Source organism: Hipposideros armiger, unplaced genomic scaffold (genome assembly GCF_001890085.2).
Source record: "Hipposideros armiger isolate ML-2016 unplaced genomic scaffold, ASM189008v1 scaffold_538, whole genome shotgun sequence".
Classification (NCBI taxonomy): Eukaryota; Metazoa; Chordata; class Mammalia; order Chiroptera; family Hipposideridae; genus Hipposideros; species Hipposideros armiger.
The window spans coordinates 932,588-944,618 of NW_017731888.1; the positions used below are offsets into that span (position 1 = coordinate 932,588).

The following is a 12,031-nucleotide window of genomic DNA, read 5'->3' on the forward strand; positions in this document are numbered from 1 at the left end:
CCCGCGCCCCCCGCCGCCGCCGCGAGGGAAAGTGAGAATGAGCCGCCCGCACTCACCCGGGCGGCGCCCCTGCTGCGCGGCCCGCAGCATCCAGGCGCCCGGTCCCTGCAGCGGCCGCCGGCCGGTCAGCGCCGCGTGGACGCCGGGCCCCGGGGCTCTGCCCGCGGAGTGCACTGCAGCGCGGCGGGCGCGGGCTCGCGACGCGTGTCCCACATAGTCCAGCGCGACGCAAAACGCGGATCCGGAGTGCGCGCGTGTGGACCTGGGCCGCCTGCTACTCGGCGGCGAGGCGCGGCTCTGTCCTCCAACCGCAGCCGGCCACGGACACCGACGCCTCCATCTCGGACGCGCCGTCTCCCAGGACCTCCACCACGGAGAGCAGGGGCCCCCGCCCCCTGGTGTTGCAGAGAAATGTCTGTAATTTCATTTCCCAGACGATCCCTGGTTAGGCAGGAGCCACCTATTGTGATGATATCATTTGCTCCAGTGCCATAAATGGGCAACTTCCTAGGGCGCGTCACTGCGCTGACGACACGGGCCTGTGTGACAGCGAGTGGGCAGCTGCTCGGAGGCCCGTCCACCCAGGCAGCTTCTACTCATGATGCACAGTGCTCCCCAGTGTCTGAAAAGTTACAGTCAGAGAAGAGAGAGCCCTCCACTCCAGGGCTCCGTCAGCCTCCGGGCAGGCCTTCCCTGGGAGACAGCCGCTGGCGCCTGTCACCCACCCTTCACCTGCCTCCTGGGACAGCCTGGGTGTAGACAGTCACAGGGAAACGCTTCCTGCTGACCGACCACAAAGGGCTGGGGCCTGCTGGCTGACGCTGCTCTTTAAGGTGGAGACCCCAGCCCTCCAGCCCCACGCAGGCACACAGCTCCCTGCAAAGCGCACTGTGGGAGGGGGAACCAAACCAGGACAGGCCTGTCCCAGGGACGCAGCCCGGGGGAGGGGGTCCGGCAGCGCTCCTGTGACGGGACTTCACTCTCAGCCGAGATTTCTCTATGTGGACATTTGGAACAGCCAACAACCCGAGGTCTGTTTACATACACTGTTTTGTCGTCATCTGTGTCACGAGCAAGTACTGGGGAGAATCAAGTACAAAGAAAGACTCCCAAAGCTGGGTCTCCACGTGGAGACACGACGGAGGCACTGGGACAGATTTCCACAATACAGTCTTCTGGAACGGGACCCTCCACTACTCCAGCGACCTAAATAGTTCTCTCAGAAAAGTCAGTTTCCGTGGACCCCGTCACCATCGCTAACACTGGCTGGTGGATGAAGGCTTTGGGGTTACTGAGCCACGCTAGTCCCCCGGAGGACGCATCTGTGGGTCCATCAGGACGCTGGAGGTGGCCCGTTTCCACCGGCTTCGGTTCTCATCCGACCAGTTCCCAGCTACCAATCCCGCTGAGGGACATGGGGCCGTGGGTTTGCTCCCACCCCGTGGGACGTGAGGGCGCCCCGCTGAAATCAATGCACAGCCCACGATGCCGGCGTTTAGCACACAGAGTGGAATAGCCAAGTCCCCTCCCCGGAGTGACCTCACAGGGTGAGAACCCCATGTGAATCAGTGTCAAGGAGCGACCTCAGGCCTGATCTCAGGGGAGCTCGCAGGCCCCTCGGCGAAGAGAAGGCTGGCCGTCACACGTGCTGACATGGTAGGCGTTTCATTCTGTGGGGACATCACCATGAACACCATGTGGGCTGGAGAGTGTCCCCCAAGTTCACAGCCACCTGGAACCTCGGAATGTCACCTTGCTTGGAAACAGGGTCTCTGCAGATGGAATTAATTACGGATCTGAGATGAGACAGGAGAGGCCACAGAAGCATACAAAGGGGGCTGCGTCGTGACAATCAGGCTGGTGACGTGTCCACAGGCCACAGAACAGCAAGGACGCCACGCACGCCAGAACCTTCTGAGCACCATGCTCGTCAGCTCTTCTGAGGCAAACACAGGTGGGCGTTCTCATCAAGGCAGGCTGACGTGCAAGGGTTCAGGGCATCCGTGCGGTCACGTCAGCGTGTGCCTCTCGCTTCCAATCCTGGGCTGCGAGGAGTCGTCCTTCCGCAGCTGGTTTTCACCCGTCTGCAGACACCCACCTTTGTGAGACGTGATAAAGGAAGTCTAGCCACGTCATGACGGCACATTTCCAACCGCCAGGTGATGACTGCAAAACTGGATTTTAACGAACCCTAACGAGCCAATAACCACACACCACAATCTGGGCCGTCGCCGTGCCACCCAAGACTTGAGAACCGCTATGCAGGCGACTTAAAACACCATCTCAGAACTCCATCGCCGGGTTTAACCGGCTCGAATAGCTTCCGGAGCTGCTGCCATGCTGCCATTCCCCGGCACGTGGCTATGCGTGGCGTCCAGTATCAGACAGGTTCTCCAGGGAAACAGAACCAATGGGACGTGGACACAGACTTATTACAGGAATTGGCTCACACAATACAGGGGCCGGGAAGTCTTGCGACCTTCCATCTGTAGGCTGGGGCCCCAGGAGAGCTGGGACTGTAACTCAGTCTGAGCCCCGTTTCCCGACAACCAGGAGCTCTGATGGCCGAGGGCTGGGGGTGGACGCCCCAGCTTAGGCAGGCAGAGTCCTCCCTCCTGCCCCTCTCTGTGTGCTCGGACCCTCCATGGATGGGGGGCGGCCCACACTGGGGAGGACCGTCTGCTTTCCTTAGTCCACTGACTCAAATGCGAATCCCTGCAGGAAACCCTTCACAGACACCCCCAGAAATAGCATTTTACCAGCACTCGGGCGTCTCAGTCCAACTGACACAAACCGAACCACAGAGAGAACAAGTTATCACGCTTGTGAGCGCTGAGCCTGAGTCGACACAGAGTGGGGTTGAGGGTCTGCAAATACGGCGCTGGGACCCCAACGCGTTGCTCCTCCGTCTCACACATCAAAGTTTCCACAAGCACTTTGCTTTGCTCCATGAAATGAAAGATTGTCTTGCCTTTTGTCTTCTTGGTGGCGTATTTTAACCCCTAGTGTCAGCATCAATGAACAGTCACAATTCTTAAAGATGAAAGGCTACGAGCCGTTAGCAAATAAATCTCACTCAGAGAAAGCTGCCCCAGAGGCCGTCGTGTTTGGTCCTTGAGTGTAACCCCGGGAGGATTCGCTGGAGTTTAGAATACAGATTCCTAACCTTCTTTCAGAGTTAGACCTAAGAAATCAAGAGCCAGTCCAACTCGTAAGTTATAAAAATAATAAGTAAACTATAGATTTTTAGGGCAATGCCATTTATAGCTACGAAAGCGAAGAGTAATTAATGAGTCCATTAATGACTGATGCCCTGTTTACACAAGCCTCACAATGGACAGTAATTTAGAAAATGGAAAATACATGCAGCATCTGAATCTTTGGATTAACATGAACTGTGTGTCACCCAAATTTACCCGTATGAAACGCATTTAAATTTACTCACGTTGCCTAATGACCTATGTTAATACAAACTGCCAAATCCAACTCATCAGAGCTGCACGTGTATCTACGGGGACCTGTGTGTCCTGGTGTGAGAATCACACTCAGGTCGAATCCTCTCAGGGGCTTTGAGGGTGAAACTGCAGTGACAGGCCCACAACCCAAAGCCGTGTCTGAGGTAAAATGTGACGTCTGACACTCGTGCTTCTCAGGCTGAGGGTCTGGACTCTTGTCACCAGCCAGGAGTTCTCAGGTTTCACAAGCACCGTCCTGAGTTTCTTCAAAGAGATTTCTCATTATGACATTTTACCCCCATATTTGGGGTGTATTCACTACAAAAAGGAGTGAGTGGGGTGACTACTGACCTACCTAGCAGGGACTGTTTGATGTTTCATGGCATAACCACAATACTCCCTACAGCCGGACTGAGGTCAGGGCGGTCACTCCAACCTATTACTAAGTGGACTGAGCTGTGGACCTAAGTGGCCCTGGAGCTACTGTCCGGCCCAGTTGGCTCCGGTCCAGCTGTCTGCCTCAAAGGTGACACAGACGGACGCCAGCACCACGCTACAGGACTGTCATGATTCCACCCCAGGCCGAGCCAGTCCCTGTGCCTGAACCACGTACCGGGAGTGGCATTCACTGTACCAGGATCGGCAAACTTTTGAGACAAAACACACCCAGAGCCGCATGTGGCTCACCACGCACTGTACGCACGCTGGGCCATGGCGTGGGCTCCCATGGGCTCAGGGCAAGGGTGCAACCCTGGTCATGACAAACACTAGTTCTGTGACGAGGGATACAACAAAGAATAACTCCTTAAATACATGTCAAAAACATGGAAAACTCCTAAAAGCAAAACCATAAAAATAAGTATGGGAAAAAGAGGAAACAGTGAGAGCAGCTAGGATGCACAGACGGCAGAAATGGGTAAGCGACAAGAATCTAGTCTTCCAAATGCACAGAATATTTAAGTAAAATAAAACTGAAATGCACAGAAAAAGGAGCCATATATGCATGAAAGAAACACTATGGGGTCATGAGTGGAGTGACCCACGTGGCCAGGCCTCTTGCAAAACGGTTCCACGTTAATACCTTAGACTGAACTCACTTAACCCACAGTTACAATGAGAAACAGTACGGGTAGGTTTTCCAGAAATGTGAATAACATTTTTTAAAACCCTCTAATGTTACTATGAGTTGCCACAAGAAGCGACACAATAGAGGGCTAGCCTGCACTAGCCACTTTGTCACAGGACAGTTCTACCTGGTGCAGACTGAACGCACATGCCTGCAATGCCGCGCTCTCCCTCCACGATACACCACGACCTGCCTCTCAGCCTCAGGCCACACTGTGGTCTGTCTTCTCAGTGACTGTTTCTGCACTCAAGCAGGAATTCTTTCCTCTTACATGTAAATATTAAGAAGCTGGGTCCGGAGAGGTGAAGCATTGTGTCCAAATCCATGAAGTGCAATCTGTGGGACCAGGGCTTCTCCCCATGGTGTCCCCGCTACGCAGAAGCCTCACTGGCGTGCAGCTGGACTCTGCTCCCCTCAAGGGGGAGCAGCCCAAGGGCTGCCGTTACTGTCGTAGAAGAGAATTTGGCATCGAGAAAGGAAAGACATTTGGCTTTAGATTTCTAATGGGAAACATTTGCCAACAGGACTATTAAATGATGCGTTATGGACTCTGAGGAATAAGCAGAGAATTTAAATGGAAAAGTATATTATCTGACATGAACATTAAGCCAGATAAAGACCTAACACATCCACGGATAGAGAGTCTGGAACATTTATCACAGTGATACGCACAGGAGGCAGAGGAGGCCTAAAAAGTTTGGATGATTCTAAATCACTGTCCTTATAGTTTAAAATGAAATATAAAAATCAATTTGCTAGTTTTTTTTTTTAAGATTTTATTGGGGAATTGGGGGAGGGGAACAGCGCTGGGGAATCTGGGAAAGGGGAACAGACAAGTTGCTGTCCTTTTGTTCTTCAGTCTAGTTGTGGAGGACATTACTTCACTGGCCCATGTTGGTATTGTCATTGCGCTCTTCCCGGGTGAGGCAGATTGTTCGCCGGCCTCTGAACGGCCGCTCATGGCGGCTGCCGGCCACTCACAGCAGCTTATGGCAGCCCACTGCAGCCCCCCTGTGGCCTAACGCCGTCACCGGTGACTCATGGCAGCCCAGCTCCAGGTTGAGCTGTTGTTCACCATCTTAGCTGTGGAGGGCAGCGTCACTGGCCTTCATGTGGGATCCGAACCGGGGCCCTGCTGCTCAGAGCTGGCGTCCCAAGCCAACTCTTAATCAATGTGCCACTCGGCCGGCCCAATTTGCGAGTTTTGTAAGTTGGAGTAAAGACCTTAATGAACTCATCTTCTTTTATCTCACCTGAAAAAGATCTTATCAGTTCCAAATCACTAGCAAAGCCACATTATGTTTTGAGATTGTCAGAGTTTTAACATAATTGGACATGTAAGAAAGTGGTATCATAAGAAATTCTATCAATAGCCTCCTTTACCAAAAATGTCTGTTCATAGATTTAATTCTTGGTAAAATGTCTGGAAAGTTGATCTTTACCAACCTCTGAGACACATGTGTATGAGGTGTGATCAAAACATACGGTGAATTTTTAAATAAAAACAATTTATTACAGTAAAAGACACATGGAAGTCCTCTTTTGTGAGTATCTCTAGTTGCGCTGTTGTGCTGCCTCGATGTCCTGAATCATTTTGACTTTGGGGAAGAGCCAGAATCGCACGGTGCCAGATCCGGCGAATAAGGTGGACGAGGACACACTGAGGTTTTTTTATTTGACAGAAATTGCCATACACCAGAAGCGATGTGTGACACGGAGCATTGTCATGGTGGAGAATGAACTAAAGACACTCACGAAAGAGGACTTCCAGAACTGCTTCAGAAAGTGGGAAGAAGGATGGGATAAGTGTGTTCAAAGCGAGGGGGAGCAATCTGAGGGGGATTAATGGCAATGTGTCTTTTACTGTAATATTTTTAAAAATTTAAACATCACACCTCATATCACATATCTGTCTTCCTCAGCATGAGACACCTCAACATTTGTTGCTGTGGGACAACTATTTAATTCTGTACATGCAATTTATTGCTTAGTGAAGCAGAAGTTATTTTGTATGTCATGTGCTAAGAATGCTATTACTATTTTGTCCTAGTGCTTTTTATAAAACAAACTGAAAGCTTTAATAAAAACATTTGGCAATGAAAAATCTTTCTAGGTAAGTTATGATTTTTCTTTACAATTTAATTATTTGGGAGGAGTCTGCTGTCAGTCTCCAGAAAAACCTTGACCAATATAATAAGTAACACAAGGTAACACCCTAAATCCAAATGTTCTAAGTAATTTTATTTTCTGCTAAGAAATTAATTTCTGCTGTTTTACTTAAATTATTTAAATAAAGTGAATGATTGTTAAATCATGCACTATCTGATAATTCCTGGGCATGCAATCCAAGGGGAGAATGACAAATTATTTTTCATTTTTTATTTACTTTTATATTATTGTGGAATTCCACTGAAAAATAGAAATATTTGCAAAAATATGCTTTGTAGTATACAGTGAGTTACATTACCTTAATGATACCTCTAATCCAAAAAATTTGTATTTATATAATGGTAAAATGAGCCTAAAAATGCCTAACAGTTTGTAGTTACAAATCTAAGATTTTTGTCTAAGAACAAAGCTCAGCCATTTAATACAGACACTAAAATAGCAACACAATGTTCACTACTGTGTTTGAAAACATACACAACCACTGGGGATTTTTATACATGGATTTTCATAAGTCCTCAGTGTGTACGTGTATGTGCTCAAACCAGGAAAAGAAAAAAACAAATAAATACAGGAACCTTCCAAGAAACACTTTGCAGCAAACTACAAGCCTCCAATTTCAGCACTTTGGATGACGAACAGCTCCCAGTAGTCAAATGTTAAACTCAAAACCAGGAAAACGAGTGAGGGAAGCAGCCAGAGGTTGTTGGAGCGCTGACCACACACAGGCTTCTTTACACAGAAAGGCCTAAATAAAAGTTAACATTCCTCAGAAGGACCCTTCTGATCTTTTGTAAAATATAAACCCAATAGCACTTGCTCTAAAAGCACTGAGGAGCACGTTTTTATAAACAGAATAGGAACTCATTCTGTTAAAAGGGGGAAAACTACAGTGAATAATGAAAAATAAAATATTAAAGTCTTGGTTCTTAAATAATAAAATATTTTGCTGCTTGCCAACCTGCTACGGTACTCGTTTGGTTGCTATGGCGACGTGTCAGCCAGCTCCATAGTATGTTGTGCAGGACTGTGGGTCCTCCAGCTCAGCCCAGGGACCGCCCGCTCCCCGCGGGGTCTTCCTGCCAGCTGGCTCGCCACGGCCACCGGGCAGCTCCCTCTGCCCGCTGCCCTGGGGCAGTCTTCACCGTGCGCTGAGTTACGACCCAGCCTGTCACTGCCTGTGTCTTCCGGTGACTGGGACAGGCCAGCGTAGGGCTCACCCCTGCCCTCACACCCGCTTCCTCTGGGGAGGCCAGGCTGGCAGTGGCCCTTCCGTCCGAGGTCATGAGCTCACTTGTCCTGAGCACACACGAGGCCTTTGGGAGACTGGGGGCCTGGGGTCAGAAAACACCCTGTAACCTGACCACAGGGGTTTGCGGGCCCACAGGGGATTCCACCTGGGATGTACGGCGATGGTACCTCACCCGTGCTCCCGTTTTGATTCTTTTCAATAACCCAAAATTATAAAATAAAACACACAAAAAAACCTCACTTTACCATTGCAAAAATACAAACGGCAATGTACGATTCGTTGCATCTGTAAACATACACCATACACATGGAAGCTCTGGCCTGGTCACACAGTGACTATGATGAGACAAAACGCGAGCAAACGCATGAATTATGTCACATTCCCTCTCTCCTGACAGGCCCGTGGTTTGTGTGGCCTGGGTGTCCCTTGTTGCGCTCCACAGACAGGCATCAGGGGAGGACAACAGGTCTGAATGCTGAAACAGGGGTGAAGGACAACTGCTTCTGCAATCCGCCACCCCGTTTACACAGGACGTATCTCAGCCATGCTGACAGCAGTTCTGAAGCCAGTGCCATCACATTATGACGAAGTCCATGTCATCAAGCCCCAGAAAACCCGCCAGGAACTAACCAGGCACATCTCTCAAGTTCCCAGGAGGCTCGGCCAGGCGAGGCCCCCACATGAGGCCGATACCCACGTGGCTGTCCTGACACAGCATCGCCCAACGACCCTGTCTGTCTGGCAGCTGTGCTCCCCGAAAACCCGGTGGAATTACTCCTCCCCAGGCCTGGGATGCAGCCCTCACCCACAATGCTTCTCCTCTCCCTCCCATCCTCCCGAAATCTCAGTGCGACTTCTCCCGAGGACAGTCCATGCTGAAACCACCTTCCACAGGACTTGTCCCCTCGGATCTTCAAGGTCAGGGAGCACAGGCCATTTAACCGACATCACACAGCACTTGGCCCCTTATGAGAAGAACTCCTAGTACCTGTGGTAAGAAGGAAGAAGTAAAGGGATGAGAGAAAGAAGGGGAAGGGGAGAGAAAGAAAAGCAGGGTGATGCCTCCACCGGGAAGGAGCCGTTGAACGTGCCGGACTGGTGGGGGGGCCGAGGGACAGACACCAGTCACAGGCGGGAGCTCGGTGCCCAGCACAGCTGCCCGAGAGTGAGTGCTGAGTGACCAGGCAGGAGGCGCGCAAGTCGCTGAGACTTCACAGAACGTGTGTGCTGTGCAGTGGGGCCGGCTGCTCCCTCTGCGCCCGTGGGGGGCGTCCCACGGTGGGCACACCTGTGCGCTACGTGGTCAAGCTCGCTTGCACTGGTGAATTCACAGCATAGCAGCACTTAAAAACAAAAAGCCTCCCCAGCTCTTCCAGCTCAGAGGTGAGCAAGTCACACTGAGAGGCTCAAGGCTTCCTCAGAGGGGCTGCTGTGAGGCGCGCAGGCGGCCACAGCAGGCGAGGGCCCTGTGCTGAGTGTGGCGGGGCTAAGCCGAGAGGCGGGCGGGTGACCGCAGTGGGTGCAAAGCCGCAGTCCCTGCAACGTCCCCGAACATGCTGCACAGGGATAAATCTCTGCACGAGTGACCCTTCCCCACTTTCCCACGTGAACACGACGTATGTTCTCTGCTGTGTCACTTCAACGAGACAGTCCCCACATGCCATCTTACACTGCTGGGGAGTGAATTAATGAATCTGTGCCCACACCCCCATATTCCACCGACACCCGCATGTGCACGGGGCCTGTGCGCCCCGCGTCCGAGTGAACCAGCCAAGCTGAGAGGACAGCATGGCCAAGCTCCGCCTGCCCAGGTGGGCACGCCGCCACAGCGCCTGGCCCTCGGGGCGACACCGCTGCAGGGAGGACAGCTCTGCTGCTCTGGTGACGCAGGCCCGCAGCACCGGGGCCTTTGACGGGAGCTGGAGGCAGCTGCTCCTGCCTGAGAGCCTGGCCTGGCCCGGCTGGCGTCCCTCAGGCTACGGGACCAGCGTCGTCTGGGAAGAAGCTGGTGGGAATCGGGATGCAGGTTCTTCTCCGCGCTTGTGGACCTTCCTGTCCAAGGCTGACAGCCTGACTATAAGTGAGCTCCCGAGCACAGGAGGCAGCTCGGCTCAGCTGTGCGCTCAGGCAGGCAGCTCCAACGCCCACGGCGGGGCTGGTGACCACGGCCGCGGTGCCACGCAGGACGAGCCCAGCCANGTGGACCTTCCTGTCCAAGGCTGACAGCCTGACTGTAAATGAGCTCCCGAGCACAGGAGGCAGCTCGGCTCAGCTGTGCGCTCAGGCAGGCAGCTCCAACGTCCACGGCGGGGCTGGTGACCACGGCCGCGGTGCCACGCAGGACGAGCCCAGCCAGTGTGAGAGCGCAGAAGCTCTGCATGGACGTGCTCATGATTAGCACTCCAGAGCTGGTGAAAACTGCACACCGCACACTCACGTCTGTGGAGCCTACAGCGTCTTCCTCGTCCACAGACCCTACGGTCCCAAAGCACATACTGTTTACGGAAACAGACACAAGAACACACTAAATTTAACGTTAACAGACAGCACCGAGGGTCAGTTCTGTCCTCCTGTGGAATAAATAAGGTCTCAGAAGGAGGCCTCTCCTGCTGACGGAATTCTCCCCGCTGGGCTGGCATCCTGGGAACCCTCTGGAGCACGCCCCGGGGAAGGGCACGCTACGCCTATTCACTGAAGATGCCAAAATTACAGAGGTCCAAAGGGCCTTTTACTGGGCACATGGATGTTTAATCCTGCCCACAACGTCACCACAACCTCTCCCAGTGATGTAAAAGATGATAAACATGACCATACCCTTACAACATAAAACGCGAAGGGGCACTCGCTAATCTCTTAAGTTACTGATGACACCCTCCTCAAAAATCTTTCCCCTAAGATGTATTTACGGGAATTTATCCTAAAATGGGAAGTAACTTCTCAATGACAGGCATGTAACTCTGTCAATCTCCTATCAACCTCACTCCGAAAATTCTATAATTTATCGTATTTCCTGAGAAACTGAGTACTAACTGTGCCTCAAACAGCAACATTACTGCTATTTTTCTTCCTTTCAGTCTGTACATGTCATGTTAATACAGTTGTGAAAATCACTTATTCCTATTTATTTATAAGCACACTGAACTTTAAAGTGAGAAAGCACGTAGGAGAATATCGAATTCCAACTGCTGGTTTCATGGAGGGAGCATGGAGGCGAGACCACATGCCAGCATGGCCAGCTGCAGCGCAGGACGGTGGGCGGTGCCGTCGGGTCTCGGGGCATGCCGTGTCCTCCTCCTGCTGGGACAGCATCGCCACACCCCAGGTCCAAGCTCATGGTGTGTCCCCAGCTTCTCCAAACTCCATGGCCCAAGTAAATGAATGCACTCTGCTGGTAAAAGTCTCATCAGGCAGGAAGGACACGGCCGTGTACCAGTGGGGCCTCAGGAGTAGAAGCACGGTCCCTCCCTGCTTCCAGAGTGGGGCCCAGCAGACGCGCCCTGTTCCTGCAAGGTGGCGAGCTCGCAAACAGGAGACAAACAGGAGAGCCCGGCGCAGAGCAGGGAGCAGCGGCTTTGCTGTCAGGCAGAAGGGTTTCAGGTTCCACCTCCTTCCATCCTGCACGATGGAGTACGGTTGTTTCATTTCTGTGAGCCTGTGTGCCCTTTGCGAAATGGAGATGGTACCATCATATGCCTGAGGGTTAAGCAGAGGGCGCAGCTGGCAGATTCTGAGCAGTCCCCATGCTCTACAAATGCTCTCAGTAAAGCCATGCTTGTGAGTAGACTTCACTGTGTAGACCAGGCCTGGCGGCTCAGGCGGTGAACAACTTCCGCAGCCAGACGGTCTCCAGCGGCAACACCAACCAGGCAGGCAGGCCCCAGACGGAACTGTGCACGATGCTCTGCAGCTGTGCAGAGCCCATCAGCACAACTCCTCTTTTTTTTTTTTAAAGATTTTTATTGGGGAATTGGGGGATGGGAACAGCGCTGGGGAATTGGGGGAAGGGGAACAGACAAGTTGCTGTCCTTTTGT

At 52.2% G+C, this 12,031-nt stretch overlaps 1 protein-coding gene across 3 annotated transcripts in view; it reads right to left on the reverse strand.

Moving 5' to 3' along the window:
• DLGAP2 (DLG associated protein 2) overlaps positions 1-12,031 on the reverse strand; it is a 484,295-nt gene that overhangs the window by 321,327 nt on the left and 150,937 nt on the right. The window contains exon 1 of one of the 3 annotated variants that reach the window (XM_019668778.1): positions 57-385. The exons of the other annotated variants lie outside the window; for them this stretch is intronic. Within the exon in view, the coding sequence (XP_019524323.1) occupies positions 57-90 (34 nt within the window). The 5' untranslated portion in view covers positions 91-385. Of the gene's footprint in view, positions 1-56; positions 386-12,031 lie in introns of those variants that run through there. 3 annotated transcript variants of the gene reach the window in all.